Here is a 16,033-nt window from a genome sequence, read left to right as displayed (position 1 = left end):
GGGGTTGGAGGGGCTAGCAACTCGGGAGGTGACCTAACACACAGAGTGCTGGGCACACAAGCATGAGGTCTCGAGTTTAGTCCCCGACATGGAATATCCCAGAATCACACTCTAGTTCTCTTCTCTCTCTCATTAATAAATCAGTTATGAAAAAGGAAGACAATGAAATCAGGGCCATCAAGTCAACTTTTCTTTTGAAGACATTAAACTAGTGAACTTGAATTTCAGTTTCTCAGTTTCAGAGAGAGAGAGAGAGACTGAGAGACACCTGCAGACCTGCTTCCCTACTCACAGAGCTTTCCCCCTGCAGGTGGGGGCTGGGGGCTTCAAACCCGGGTCCTTGCACATGGTAACAATGTGCCACCACTGACCCCTCTTAGTCTCATAGACATGAGAAGATCTTTCCCAAGAAGCCCGGGGTAAAACCAGTCACTTGCACAGGGAAACTGGGTCCCCTCTGGTGGCCATAGGTCAGTGGGGACGCTTCCCACAGGGCCAGACCTGGGGTTACTTGCACTAGCGAGTCAGAAGAAGAGAATGAGGACCCAGCCAGGGCTGGGGGTGCTAGGCCAGGGAGGGTGGCCATTAAGCCAAGCACAGAGGCCTGCTCCATCAGGCATCAAGCCCCACCTGTGATGAACTCCCCAGCGCTGGGGGAAGCGGCTCACTCACTGGCTGTGTTCAGATGCTCCTTGTAATCTGGCCCAGTGGATTAGTGGCTGAGCTCAGCAGAGGAAGACAGTGAGATGACAGAATGCAGGAGCTGAGGATGGAGGGACGGGCGGCTCAGGGTGTGGAGGGCACACTTTACACAAGGCCTTGGATTTGCCTCACCAGAGCAGCATGGGCAGCACCGCTGACGGTGGAGCAATGTCTTCGCGTCTCTCTCTCCTCCTCTTCTCCTTCTCTCTGTGAGTATATAGAATACAAAAATACTACTCATTTCATAGCAACACACACACTGAAAAAGACTAGAATCAGAAGTTTCTATAAAATTAAAGAGGGGGGTGCAGGTCTGCTAAGAACTGGCCTGCAATCCGTTAAAGTAAAATAAACACACCTCCTTGCCCTCCAAAAAATTAAATTAAGTTAAAGAGGGGTGCAGGCAGTGTGCACCCGGTTAAGCACATATAGTACTAAGTGCAAGGACCAGTGCAAAGGTCTGGGTTTGAGCCCCCAGATCCCCACCCGCAGGGTGAAAGTTTTGCAAGTGTTGAAGCAGGTCTGCAGGTGTCTCTCTTTCTCTCTCCCTCTCTATCTCGCACTCCCCTCTCAATTTCTCTCTGTCCTATCCAATAAAAATGGAACAAATGGCCGCCAGGAGCAGTGTATTCGTCGTGCTGGCACTGAGCCCCAGAGATAACCCCGGAGGCAAATAAATGAATAAATATAGTTAAAGAAATGGTTACAGATGAGGCTTCGATCTCTCAGCTACTAATAAACATGAACACTTCCCACTGAGGGGTGAACTTGTTGCTTTTTTATTTTACTTTCTTTACCTTTCTTCTTTCATTGTTTTAATTAATTAATTTCTTTTTTATTTATTTATTTTCTTTTAAATATTATGGAACACTTCACGAATTTGCATGTCATCCTTGCTCAAGGGCCATGCTATTCTTCTCTGTATCACTCCAATTTTTGTGTATGTGCTGCCAAAGCGAGCACGATTAATTTCTTATCAGATAGAGACAGAGAAATTGAGTGGGGAGGAGGAGGAGGTAGAGAAGAAAGAGACAGAAGGACATTTGCAGCCCTGCTTCACCACTCATGAAGCTTTGCCCCTGCAGAAGGGAACCAGGGACTTGAACCTGGGCCCTTGTGCTCTGTAGTGTGTGTGCTTAACCGGGTGCACTAGCACCTGGCTCCAGTGTCACTGGTTTGGAAGCGACTAGCTTCACGTGCACATTTAAGGTTGTTCTAGCTTTGTGATAATTAGAGCACTCATCATTCTGAAGCAACACTTTTGCTTCCATAATTTTTTTTCTGGAAGTCCATTTTGATTAAAAGCCTTATAGCTATATCTGCTTCCTTTAGTTAGCATTTGACAGATTTCTTTTCCTATTATTATCAGCCTTCTGTAGCCTTAAGTTTCAGACATACTTCTTATAAACAGATTTTAGGTGGGTTCACTGCCTTGCCTAGTTTATCTAGATCTGTTAAGATCCTGGCACCTACATGCCCACATGTATTTATTTATGTGTATCTATGTAAATAGATGCATGATCTATTATATTTATTTATTTGGGCTCCAGGGTTATTACTGGAGCTTGGTGCCTGCACTATGAATCCAGTGCTTCTGTGGCCATTTTTTCCCCTGATTTTTTGGATAAGACAGAGGGAGGGAAAGATAGGGGAAGAGAAAGACAGACACCTGCAGACCTGTTTCACCACTTGTGAAGTGACCCCCTGCAGGTGGGGAGCCGGGGGCTCGAACTGGGATCCTTGAGCTTCATACTATGTGCTCTTAACCAGGGGGGCCGCCACTTGGCGCCTGATCTATTCTTTTTATATGCCCCACTTTTTCAGATTTCCTTTTCTATTCTTTCTCACTTTTTGACTCTATTTCATATTCAATTTTCTTTCATTACTAAGTCTGCAAATCAGGAGCCTTTTGCTACTTTGAGTGATTGCTCTAGATATTTTAACATGTCTGTTTTGTCTGCGTCTCGAGTAAGTATCTTTCGTGTGGTCCTAACTAAACTGAAGCTCTTCAAGCTGGTCCTAGGCACCCCTCACATATGCTGTAGCCTCGACGGCGGTCTGTGTGGTTTTCAGGCTGACAGACATTGTTATTATTGTTTATAAAATTCTTGTCAGGTTGGCTCACTGCTTTTCTTACATTCCTTCTTTCCATCTGGAACCACTTTCTTTCTGCCTGGAAAATATCAATTTTGTTCTTCACGTCATGTCATTACTTTTTCTTATTCTTAAAATAGCCCTGTGCTGGTTTTAGGGTTTTTGTCTGACTGTCATCTTTCTCCCGGCATCTTGAATACATAATTGTGCTGTTGTCCAGTCATTAGGGATTCGGCTATTTGAGACTACTCTCACCCCTTTGAAAACAAGCTGGCCTTACATCCTCTCCGTCCTCGTTCTTTGTCATTTTCACGAGGGTGTGTTTCCTTTTTTTAAGATTTTACTTACTGATTGATGAGAAAGATAGGAGGAGAGAGAGAGAGAGAGAGAAAGAACCAGACATCACTCGGGCACATGTGCCGCCGGGGCTTGAGCTCAGGACCTCACGCTTGAGAGTCAAGCGCTTTATCCACTGCGCCACCTCCCGGACCACTCTTGTGGATTTTCTTAGATAGTCTCTTTTGAGACTTATTGAACTTTTCCAGTGTGTGGACTGGCAGGTGTCAGGAGTCTCAGCCACTAACTACTCAAATGTCGCTCCTGTTCCCGTAATCTCGCTCCTTTCCTTCTAGCAACTGTAATGATATTTATCTCGGACCTTCTCACTCCATCCTCCATGTTTGTTTCTTTTTAATTGCCAAAAGGGCTATCCTGGGGCTCAGTGCCCATGTGATGAATTCACCACGCCTGGTGGTCTTCCTTTTCTTTCTCCCTCTCTTCTCTCTCTCTTTTTCCTCTTTGCTTCCTTCCTTTCTCTCTCCTTCTCTCTCTCTCTCTCTCTCTCTCTCTTTCTAATTTGATAGGACAGAAAGAAACTGAGAGGGGAAAGGGAGTTAGAAAGAGAGAGGAAAAGAGACACCTACACGCCTGCTTCAGTACTCTCGAAATATCTTCCTTGCAGGTGGGGAGCAGGGGCTTGAACTCAAGTCTGTTCATGGTAACATGTGTACTCTACTGAGTACAGTGCTCAGCACCCACCCCTCATCTTCCAGATCTTTTAACTACTCTTTTATGGTTTCTGCATGTTTATTTCTCTGTTCAGCACTTTTTTATTATTTTTATTATATTTATTTATTTATTTTCCCTTTTGTTGCCCTTATTTTTTTTTATTGTTGTTGTAGTTATTATATTGTTGTTGATGATGTCGTCACTGTTGGATAGGACAGAGAGAAATGGAGAGAGGAGGGGAAGACCGAGAGGAGGAGAGAAAGACAGACACCTGCAGACCTGCTTCACCGCCTGTGAAGCGACTCCCCTGCAGGTGGGGGGCCGGGGTTCGAACCGGGATCCTTACGCCGGTCCTTGTGCTTTGCGCCACATGTGCTTAACCCGCTGTGCTACTGACCGACTCCCAAGGCTAGTTTTTTTCCTTTTATTGCCCTTGCTGTATATTATTGTTGTGATTGCTGTCATTGCTATTGGACAGAATAGAGAGAAATGGAGAGTGAAGGGGAAGACAGGGAGGGGGAGAGAAAGATAGACACCTGCAGACCTGCTTCACTGCCTGTGAAGCGACTCCCCTGCAGGTGGGGAGCCAGGGGCTCAAAACTGGATCTTTAAGCCGGTCCTTGAGCTTTGCCATATGTGCTTAACCCGCTGTGCTACCGCCCGACCCCCTCAGGCCACTTTTTCATTCAGATAGACAGACACACACAGACAGAGACAGACAGAAAGATAGAGAGACACCGCAGCACTGCAACTTCCCCCAGTGCTGTGGTACCGCCTATGTGGTGCCAGGGCTTCACCCGGGGTTGTAGATGTGGCAAGGCAGGCACACTCTCTGCTGAGCTATTACTCTTGCTCTGAGCTCACCTTACTGTATTTTATTATTGTTATTTCTACCAGAATACTGATCAGCTGTGGTTCATGAAGGTACCAGGGATTGAACCTGGGACTTCACATCTCCAGGCACGAAAGCCTTTTTGCATCACCATTATACTGTCTCCCTGGCCCTCTGAGCCCACCTTCAGTTACAGGCTGACAGGAGCCAGGTGGTGGTGTACTTGGTTGAGTGTACATGTTGCCATGTACACGGACCTGGGTTCAAGCCCTTGCTCCCACTTGTGGAGGAAAGCTTCGAGAGTAATCAGGGCTACAATTCTCTCAAGTCTCTCTCTCTCCCTTTACCTCTCCCCCCCTTCTCTCTTTTCCTCTGTATCCCTCCCTTCCATCTCAATTTCTCTCTGTGTCTATCAAATAAATAAAAAAAATTGGGGGGGCAGGGGATAGCGCAGCAGGTTAAGCGCACATGGCGTGAAGCACAAGGACCAGAGTAAGGATCCCTGTTCGAGCCCCCAGCTCCCCACCTGCAGGGGAGTCGCTTCCCAGGCGGTGAAGCAGGTCAGCAGGTGTCTGTCTTTCTCTCCCCCTCTCTGTCTTCCCCTCCTCTCTCCATTTCTCTCTGTCCTATCCAACAATAATAACAACAACATTAACAACAATAAGAAGGGCAACAAAAGGGAAAAATATTTTTAAATGCGGACTGGGTGGTGGCACACTTGGTTAAGTACATGTATTGCCATGCACGAGGACCCAGGTTCAAGCTCCCAGACCCTACCAGCAAAAGGAAATCTTCACAAGTGGTGAAGCAGGGCTGTAGGTGTCTGTCTCTCTGTCTCTCTCTCTCTCTTCTCTACCTCCCTTTCCCTCTCAGTTTCTCTCTGCTTTCTCAAATAAAATAAATAAATCAAGTTAAAAAGTTTTAATATGTGGTCCAGGAGGTGGTGCAGTGGCTAAGGCCCTGGACTTTCAAGCATGAGGTCCGAGTTCGATCCCCGGCAGCACATGTACCAGAGTGATGGCTGGTTCTTTCTCTCCTCCTATATTTCTCATGAATAAATAAATAAATAAATTCTTTTTAAAAAGTTTTAATATTAAAAAATTAAAGGGTGGAACTTCAAATCTCTACACAGGAGTATAAATCCAGGCTTCCGGACCACACAGGTCTGCCCCCCGTGTGTGTGGACTCACAGAGCACATTTTACCTTCTCTGGAGCACAGGATCAGTTAGGAGGGTATTTTCCTCTTCAGTGTATGGGGAGGGCTTGATGGTTCTAGATTTTATTTTTTTTCATTCACAAAAGTCCTCCTCGCTTTCTGTCGGGAAGTTTTATTGGACTTTCCACCTTCCCTAGTGCCCTGCAGTTACCTAATCCTGTCAGCTCAGAAGACGTGAGGAACCAGGAGTTTGCACTTGGCGTGGCCTAACCCTAACCTCCCCTTGGGCGTGGCCAGGTCACATGGGAGCAGAGGGACTGGAGACAGCCTGCTCCCTTTCTGTGAAGAACTGGGCCAGCACACAGGTGTTTAAAATAATAATAAAACGAGGGGTGACTCAGAGGGCAAAATGTTGCCTTCCTATGTGGGAGTCCCCTGGGGTCGGTCCCTGGCATCACATGGGAGCACCATGGACAGCGCCAGGGGAGCTCCAAGGGTGGCTCTCTCTCTCTCCTTTCTCTCTCTCCTTCTCTCTCTCTCTGTCCCCCTCTCTTCTCTTCCCCCTGGCATGAATATAGAATAATAAAAAGGGTCTGGGAGGTCTTTCAGGAGCTGAGGATGTACATGACCCCCCAATAATGCCTGGGTACCACATTTACACAATTTTGCCCAAACTTAGTGGCTGATATAGTAATAAAGACAGGGGTACAGAGCAGGGGACAGAGCAGACCTGGGGCCCTGGGCAGGGGATGGGCACCGAGCAGACAGGGACAGACACCACAGGGCTCTGTGGGAGAGTGACCACCAGTCAGGAGAAGCGCTCTCTGGCACTGAGGTCTGGTGACAAGCAGGAGGAAATCAAGAAGCAAAAGGGCCAGTGGGAGAACCTTCCAGAGAGACAGGGCAGAGCCTTGCCGAGCGTCGAGCCGGGATCCTTACGCAGGTCCTTGTGCTTTGCACCACGTGAGTTATCACCCGACCCCCATAAAGAAATCTTTAAGGAACTTGGAAAAGAAAGAATAGTTCCTAAGTCATTCTGAGTTCAGACCAGACAAAGACACTCTAAGAAAACTATATCTCAATACCCTTCCTAAGCACGAGTGCAAAACATTCCATGAAACTTCCAGCAACGCCAATCCAACAATATGTAAGTCCGGGAGGCGCTGGGTCCACCAGGCTGAACATCTCAAAACCTGCCTTAGTCTGCACGGGCACTTGCTGCTGGCTCTGGGTTCGGTTTCCAGTGGGGTGATTGGCAGAAATATTTAATGTGATCTTTCTGTACAGCCTGGGGCTCCTCACCGTCACTGCTGGGCTCCGAAAGGGTGCACCGAGAGAGAGAGAGGGAGAGAGAGAGAGAGAGAGAGAGAGAGGGAGAGAGAGAGAGAGAGAGAGCCAGGAGAAGCTGTGCCACCTCCTCTGAACTCACCTTCAGGTCTCACAGCACCACTCTGTCATGGTCTCCCAACTAGGCATGAGGCATCAGGCCAGCCCACACCCAGACCCCATCTCCGGCTGGGAAGACATGTTTTATTTATTTGTGTTTATGACAATGTGGTTCCAGAGAATACACTCAGGGCCTCACACTTGTGTAATGCTGCTGAAAGGCCTTCTCAGGCCAATTTAATTTTTCATTCTCTCTCTTTTAATATTTATTTATTCCCTTTTGTTGCCCTTGTTCTTTTATTGTTGTATTATTATTGTTGTTGTCATTGATGTCGTTGTTGTTGGATAGGACAGATAAAAATGGAGAGAGGAAGAGAAGACAGAGAGGGGGAGAGAAAGACAGACACCTGCAGACCTGCTTCACCGCCTGTGAAGCGACTCCCCTGCCCCTGCAGGTGGGGAGCTGGGGGCTCAAACCAGGATCCTTGCTCTGGTCTTTGCACTTTGCACCACCTGCGCTTAACCCAGTGCACTACCGCCCGACCCCCCCATTCTCTATTTTTAAAAGAGACCTGGAGTCAGAGTGGGAGAGACAGACACCGAGAGAAGAAAGACACCACAGCTCGTCACCGTCTGTGAGCTCCCTGGCATCAGATGTGGTGCCCTATGTGGTGCCAGGACTCAAGTCCAGGACCTTGTACATGGTTTGTCCTACTGAGTGAGCTGTCTCCCGACCCGACCCCCGGTAGATTTTCAAATCAACACACGCTCCTGTGTGCCAAGCACTGGAGAAGGACTCGGGACAGAGTGGCCATACAAACCCCACTCTTAGAGCTAACTAATTAGTGACAGAGATGAACATTAATAAATGTTTGCTTTTCGGGGGTTCAGAAGGACAGCATAGTGGTTATGCAAAAGACTCTCCTGCCTGAGGCTCCCGTCTCCCAAGTTCAAACCCCAGCTCCACGTTACTCCAGCAGGGCTCTGCTAAAAGAAGTGAAAAAACAGCAATCCGGGAAGTGACCGTAACAGTCAGGTGGCCTCAAGTTTGATCCCTAATATCACATGTGCCAGAGTGAGGTTCTGGTTCTGGTTCTGGTTCTCTCTATCATAAATAAATAAATCTCTTTTTTTTTAACCTCCAGGGATATCACTGGGGTTCGGTGCTAACACTATGAAACTACTGTGCCCGGAGGCCTCTTTGTTTGTTTCCTTTTTTAATATTAGATAAGACAGAGAAATTGAGAGAGGATGGGGAGATAGGGAGAGAGAAAGAGAGACACCTGAAGACTCGCTTCACCGCTCATGAAGTACCCCTCCTGCAGGTGGGGGGTAGGGGCTCTAACCCAGGTCCTTATGCTCAGTAATATGTGCACTTAACTGGAGGCGCCACCACCCAGCTCCCCAATCAATCCACCTCTAAATAAACAAGTAAACAAGTTGGTAACAAGAGGCAGAAAGACGGCTCAGCAGGCAGGGTGTGTGCCTTGCCAGCTACACAGTCCAGATTCAAGTCCTGCTACCACTAGGAGGAGGAGTGCCACAGCACTGGGGGAAGCTCTGGTGCTGAGGTCTCTCTCTCTCTCTCTCTGTATCTCAATGAAAAAAAAAGTTGACTCATGGCCTAGGAAATGACTCAGTGGATAAAGCAATGGACTCACAAGCAGTAGGTCCTGAGTTCGAACCCCAGCATTACATGTGTCAAGGTGATGCTCTGATTCCTCTCTCTCTCTTTCTCTCTCTCTCTCTCTCTCTCTCGGTAAAATGAAAATTTCTCAGTTGACCTAGGAGCAGTGAGACCCTGGCTTTGCAAAAACAAGCAAATGAGCACGTACATAGTTGTAAAAGGAGCTGGAGCCATGGGAGCCAGGAACAGGGAGCCTGTGGGCTCCACCACACCCACCACGGGTGCGAGCCGGTCCCAGGGGCCCCGCGCAGAGCCACCTGGAGAAGGGCCGTGGAGACCGGGTGCCGAGGCCCAGTGGCCGTGAGGCCTTAAGTGGAGGGTGGAAGAAGCACCTTTCCACGGATGGAACAGAGGGAGGCGGGCAGGTGATCAGCGAGCCTGAAGGCAGAGAGAGAGGGGGCAGCAGATGTGAGGCCAGGCCAGGCCAACTGAGGACACTGGTGGGAGTCTGACGAAGGAGCCTGAGAGGGACAGATGGAGGGCGCTCTGATGAGGCTCCTGCCCTCCCTGCAGGGTATCCTGCTTCTCTTGGCCACAGCGCTCCGATCTCCATGTACAAAGCGTGCAGGCCTGCGGTGAGTGCCTCCCCAGAGCTTTCCTGCTGGCCTGTGTTTGCACGGCGTCACCGTCCAGGCATTTATCACTCACACACTTGCTTCTGCATATTGATGTGGGATCCTGTGACTTTGCTGGACTCACTCGCTGCCACAGTCTATCTTGCCGATGACCTCAGATTTCCCATCTGCGTGACCATGCTCCTTGTAAATACAGACTGACTGTCCTCCTTGTACACCTAGGAGGTCTGTTGTTTTTATTTCTTGCTGTTGTCACTGGCCAACCCGAGGTACAGTGGTGAGGAGTGGTCAGAACAGACATCCTCACTCTCCTTTTTTTTCTTTTTTTTTTTGCCTCCAGGGTTATCACTGGGGCTCTGTGGCTGCATTACTACAAATCCACTGCTCCAGGAGGCCATTTTTTCCATTTTGTTGCTATTGTTGTTATTATGGCTATTGTTGTTGTTGGATAGGGCAGAGAGAAATCAAGAGAGGAGGGCAAGATAGAGAGGGGGAAGAGTGGCCTGGGAGGTGGCGTAGTGGACCCTCAAGCATTGGACCCTCAAGCATGAGGTCCTGAGTTCAATCCCCACAGTACATGTACCAGAGTGATATCTGGTTCTTTCTCTCCTCCTATCTTTCTCATAAATAAATAAAAATATTTTTTTAAAAAGAAAAAATGGACACCAGGAGAGGTACTTGTAGCAGTGTTTCACTGCTCATGAAGCCTCTCCTCTGTGGGGGAAGGGCATGGGAACTTGAACCCTGGTCCTTGAACCCAGTTCCTTGAGTGCTGTAATGTGTGTGCTCAACCAGCTGCACCATCACCCAGTCCCTCCTCGTTCCCAGTCTTTAGTCTCGGGCCATCCCAGATGCCAGGTGGAGGGGCTTCAGGTTAAAGAAGTCCCCTTCTTGTGGGGCCAGGCGGTGGCATACCCAGTAGGGCACACATGTTGCAGTGCACCAGGCCTTGGACCCAGATTCAAGCCCCAATTTCTAGCTGCAGGGGGGGAAGCCTGTGAGCCATGAAAAAGGTCTGCACCCCACCTCTCTCTCTTTCTCCTTTTATATCTTCCCCTGCCCTCTCAATTTCCTCCATCTCTGTCCAAAATGAATAAGTAAACTTGAAAAATGTTTTTCCAAAAGAGGGAGAATGAGAGAGAAAGAGAGAGAGAGAGAGAGAGAGAGAGAGAGAGAGAGAACGTCACTTCTTGCAGCCTGGCGGGCAGGGCCATGGGTCAAAGCTCTGCCCAGGCACGAACGAGGTCTCGAGTTGTCCCAGCATTACTAAGCCGCAGCGGCACTCTGGTTCACCCTTGCTCTTTCATTAATAAATAAACCTTTTTCTTTTTCTTTTTTTTTAATATTTATTTTATTTATTTATTCCCTTTTGTTGCCCTTGTTGTTTTATTGTTGTAGTTATTATTGTTGTTGTCGTTATTGGATAGGACAGAGAGAAATGGAGAGAGGAGGGGAAGACAGAGAGGAGGAGAGAAAGACAGACACCTGCAGACCTGCTTCACCGCCTGTGAAGCGACTCCCCTGCAGGTGGGGAGCCGGGGTTCGAACCGGGATCCTTACGCCGGTCCTTGTGCTTTGCGCCACCTGCGCTTAACCCGCTGCGCTACAGCCCGACTCCCTTTCTCTTTCTTTTTAAAAATAAATACCTGTCCTTCTTTTCTTACTTCCCTAGGGGGTTGTATCAAGCATGAATGTTGCCTTTAGCAAATCCTCTTCCCATCACCAGTCTTGGGTCAGGTTCAGTTTGTTTGTTTTCAGCTGGTTAACATGGTGAATCACATCGGCTAAATTCTGGACGATTCTCTAACCTGGCCTTCTGGGTAATGGCGAATTATCCTTTCTTTTCTTTTCTCTTCTTTCTTCTTCTTTTTAATTTTTTTTTTTAATTTCTTAGTTGCTGGGCATAGTGCCTGCATGACTCCACCACTCCTGACAGCATTAGTTTTTCATATATATTGATCGAGAGGCAGAGAGAGCAGGACGAACGTGTGGCACTGCTCCCCCACTCACGTAGCTTCCCCCCTGCAGGCGCTCCCCTGTGGTGGTTGAGGGTCCAACCTGGGTCCTCGTACTTTCCTGGGGTACCACTTGCTGGCCCCAAACTCACTTTGAACCCATTGTTGGATTTATTTTGCTACAAGTTCGTTTTTTGGTTTTTTGTTTTTTTTTTGCTACAAGTTTTATGAAATGTTTTAGCATTTGTGTTTGGGAAGGGCATTGATCCATACTTTTCTTTTTCTTAAATATATATTATATTTACTGAAAAAGATACAACTAGAAAGAAACAGACAGGGAGAGATCAGAGCCCTGCTCAACTATGGCTAATAGTGGTGCTGGGGATTGAACCTGAGACTTCAGAGCCTCAGGCAGGAAAGTCTTTTTGCAGAAGCATCATGCTATCTCCCCTCGACACAGTTTTCTTTGAGTGCCTTAGTCTGGTCTGGGAATCAGGGTGAGTCTGACCTCAGAATGACTTAGGAATTATTTCTTCTCTTTCAATTTTCTTAAAGATTTCTTTATAAAAATTGGTGTGGTTTCTTCCTCAACTGTGTGGTAGAGTTTACAAGCAAAAAGATAGACTTGAGAGAGCTGGAGGTGGGAGTGGAGACAGCATAATGAATAGGCCTGAGGCTCCAAAGTCCCATGTTCAATCCCCCCACACCACCATAAACCAGAGCCGAGCAGTCCTCTGATCAAAACAAAAACAAATAAACAGGCCTGGGGTTTTCAATGTGAGGTTATTTTTTTTAACTATGAATTTGATCGATGAGTGTGTACTTTTGATTTTTTTTTTTTTGTTTGCCTCCAGGGTTATCGCTGGTGCTCGGTGCCTACACTACAAATGCACTGCTCCTGGCAGCCATTTCTGTCCCATTTTGTTGCCCTTGTTGTTATTGTTATTGCTGTCATTGTTATTGGATAGGACAGAGAGAAATGGACATAGAGTTACCCACTTGAGTTACTTCTTCGTGAAGGTGTGTCAGCCCTTTGCAGGAGGCCCTGGGAATCCTCCTCTCACAGGCCCCCAAGTTCTCTCTGGGCTCTGAGGCCCTGCCTGCCCCTGGCCTCCCCTCCACCCCCGCCCCCATGTCCCCTGCCCTCACTCACTCTGACCCGGGCACATCTCTCTTCCTGCCTCTGACTCCACCAGCCCTTCTCCAGCTCGACGCTCGGCAAGGCTCTGCCCTGTCTCTCTGGAAGGTTCTCCCACTGGCCCTTTTGCTTCTTGATTTCCTCCTGCTTGTCGCCAGACCTCAGTGCCAGGGAGCGCTTCCTCCTGACTGGTGGTCACTCTCCCACAGAGCCCTGTGGTGTCTGTCCCTGTCTGCTCGGTGCCCACCCCCTGCCCAGGGCCCCAGGTCTGCTCTGTCCCCTGCTGTGTACCCCTGGGCACTGCGGTGCTACTGTTTGAACAGACTCAATCAGGGGCCAGCAGGCACCTTGGGCAGTCAGCCTGTGACAAGCCAGGCCCTGGTTCACTCTGAGCCGCCGCCCCCCCCCCCCCCCCCGCCTCCCCGCTCAGCTTGGAGGGGGCCTGGAGCCTCATGGGGTGGGTCTGTGTGACTAGTGAGCCTCCTGTCACATCAGCCTAGGTCTTGAGGGGACACAGAGCACAGAAAGGCGAGGCCCACCTATCACCCTGAGGCTCCAAGCTCTCTGCTGCCCTGAGGTGAAGTGGGGGGAGGTGCTTATGGTTGAGTCGGGGGACAGTGGAGTAGGCCACCAGCCACAGGCTGTCAGCCCCGGCCAAGCCTTCCTGACCTCTGCAGTCCTCAGGAAGGGCTTGTGCCAGAGACACAGAAAGGCCTTTCTGGCTTCTCCCTGACCCTAGCCCTCAGCTCATGGAAACTCCCACTGGACTTGGGCCTGGTCCTAGAGGACAGGTTGTGGGACACGTCTGCTCTCCACAGAGGCTGGGACCCAAGGCCTGTGCCTCTCAAGGACACTCCTCACAGATGACCCCACCCCCCAGGCCCTTCTCCAAAGACCAGAGGAGGCTCCCATCTCAGGCTGAGGGCAGGAGGCCTGACTTGCCAGCTGGGCCTTCATGTTGGAGTCCGAGTCTCCCCAGAGAAGCCCTTGGCTGTGGGGGTCTATTAAAATCTTTCTCGGGGGGTAGATAGCATAATGGTTATGCAAAGAGACTCATGTCCGAAGCCCTAAAGTCCCAGGTTCAATCCCCCACACCACCATAAACTAGAGCTGAGCAGCGCCCTGGTAAAGAGAGAAAGAGAGAGAGAGAGAAAGAAATCTTTCTCTCCACTAGGGAAAAATGGAAACAGGCTGAGGCTACAGGCCCTGCCAACACCCATGTCCAGCAGAGAAGGAATCACAGGAGCCAGAACTCCCACCATCTGCACCTCATAAAGAATTTTGGTCGATTCTCCCAGAGGGGGAGAAATGTTAGAAGATGACCAGAGGGGGTCGGGCAGTGGCGCAGTGGGTTAAGCACACGTGGCGCAAAGCGCAAGGACCGGCCATAAGGACTCCAGTTTGAGCCCCTGGCTCCCCACTTGCAGGGGAGTCGCTTCAAAGGCGGTGAAGCAGGTCTGCAGGTGTCTGTCTTTCTCTCCCCCTCTCTGTCTTCCCCTCCTCTCTCTGTTGTCCTTTCCAACAATGAACAACATCAACAATGGCAATAATAATAACCACAACGAAGCTACAACAACAAGGGCAACAAAAGGGAAAAAAATGGCCTCCAGGAGCAGTGGATTCATGGTGCAGGCACCGAGCCCAGCAATAACCCTGGAGGAAAAAAAAAAAGAAGAAGATGACCAGAGGGCTCTGAACCCAATTCCAAAAGGGAAGGATACTTAGAAGTAGTAGGTGTGGGATTCAAGTGGTAGCACAGTGGGTTAAGCTAAACGAACATGGTGCAAAGTGTAGGGCGGGCAGGGGGCCAGTGTGTCAGAGATGGCCCCCACGAAGTCTGCATGTTCCTTGGAGAGCCCCCAGCTTCCTCAGTGTTGTCTTCAAGCGCGGCTCATTGCCAGAGCTCGAAGGAGGGGGCTCACGGGAGCCAGGTGGTAAGCACACAAGGACCGACGTAAGGATCCCTGTTTAAGCCCCCCGGCTCTCCACCTGCAGGGGGGCTGCTTCACAAGCAGTGAAGCAGATCTGCTGGTGTCTATCTTTATCTCTCCCTCTCTGTCTTCCCCTCCTCTCAATTTCTCTTTGTTGTAACCAACAACAACAGCAATAACAGCCACGAAAAAAAAGATGGCCTCCAGGAGCAGTGGATTTGTAGTGCAGGCATGGAGCCCCAGCGATAACACTGGAAACAAATAAATAAATAAGTAAGAAGAGGGGGTTGACATTTAGGAGTCTCCGGGGACTTGAGGAGAAGGGAGGGTGTTCAGAACTGGCTGGGGCTTTTAGGGAACAGAGACCATGTCCTTCTAGGCTGTGTGTGTGTGTGTGTGTGTGGGGGGGGGTGCTTTGCTTTCAGTAAACAGGGAGCAAGAGGCTTCCTTTCCAGCTCCAGGGCTTCTGGAGACCTAGTGAGTAAGTAACCAGAGAGTAAATTTTTCCCCAAATACTTATGAGAGACAGAGAGAGAGAGGGAGAGAGAGAGAGAGAATATCGCTCAGCCTTTGCATGCGGTGGTGCCAGGGACTGAACCAGCAAGGGTCCTCATGAAGTCTGGTGTACTATTTCTATAGTATCTCCCTGGCCTAAAAGAATGGAGTCTCTTGCAGAAGCCTGTTCAGTGCAGAAACTATATTTCTTTCTTTTTTAAGATTTTATTTACTTATTAATAAGAAACATAGGAGGAGAAAAAAGAGCCAGACATCCCTCTGGTCCATGTGCTGCCAGGGACTGAACTCAGAACCTCATGCTTGAGAATCCAGTGCTTTATCCACTGTGCCACCTTCCAGACCACTCCCCCCCTCTCTCTTTTTTTTTTAATAATCAGAATTAAAAATATTTATTTATTTATTCCCTTTTGCGGCCCTGTTGTTTTTTATTGTTGTAGTTATTATTGTTGTTGTTATTGATGTCATCATTGTTGGATAGGACAGAGAGAAATGGAGACAGGAGGGAAGACAGAGAGGGGGAGAGAAAGACAGACACTTGCAGACCTGCTTCACTGCCTGTGAAGCGACTCCCCTGCAGGTGGGGAGCCGGGGGCTCGAACCAGGATCCTTATGCAGGTTCTTGGGCTTTGCACCACATGCACTTAACCCACTGCGCAAAGCAGGTCTGCAGGTGTCTATCTTTCTCTCCCCTTCTCTGTCTTCCCCTCCTCTCTCCATTTCTCTCTGTCCTATCCAACAACAATGATAGCAATAACAATAACAAGGGTAACAAAATGAGAAAAATAGCCTCCAGGAGCAATGTGGGTTTGTAGTGCTGGCACCAAGCTCCAGCAATAACCCTGGAGGCAAAACAATAAATTTAAAAAATTAAAAACAATAAATTGAGAGAGGAGGAAGCGGGGAGGGAGGGAGGGAGAGAGAGAGACCTGCAGCACTGCTTCACCACTTGCAAATCTTCCCCGCTGCAGGTGATGAGAGGGCTTGAACTTGGGTCCTTGTGCACTGTAGCATGTGCTCTCAGTCAGGTGCACCACCACCCGGCCCCAGAAACT

The 16,033-nt window shown here is 49.0% G+C and overlaps 1 protein-coding gene and 1 non-coding gene across 3 annotated transcripts in view; both read right to left on the bottom strand.

Annotated features, from left to right (window-relative positions):
* Window positions 1-387: 387 nt before the first annotated feature.
* Window positions 388-16,033, bottom strand: part of PARP16 (poly(ADP-ribose) polymerase family member 16) — a 49,355-nt gene continuing 33,709 nt past the window's right edge. Inside the window, exon 5 of one of the 2 annotated variants that reach the window (XM_060174315.1) lies at window positions 388-909. In XM_060174315.1, coding sequence (XP_060030298.1) covers window positions 713-909 — 197 coding nt within the window. In that variant the 3' untranslated portion in view covers window positions 388-712. The remainder of the gene's footprint in view (window positions 910-16,033) is intronic. The other variant, XM_060174314.1, reaches the window with a different exon arrangement.
* On the bottom strand, window positions 1,559-1,665 carry LOC132533582 (U6 spliceosomal RNA). Its single transcript, XR_009545446.1, has one exon. It is a non-coding gene; the product is annotated as a U6 spliceosomal RNA (small nuclear RNA).

This window comes from Erinaceus europaeus, chromosome 16 (genome assembly GCF_950295315.1).
Source record: "Erinaceus europaeus chromosome 16, mEriEur2.1, whole genome shotgun sequence".
NCBI lineage: Eukaryota > Metazoa > Chordata > Mammalia > Eulipotyphla > Erinaceidae > Erinaceus > Erinaceus europaeus.
Note: the sequence above shows the minus strand (reverse complement) of the source record. Positions and strands in the feature narration are given on the sequence as shown.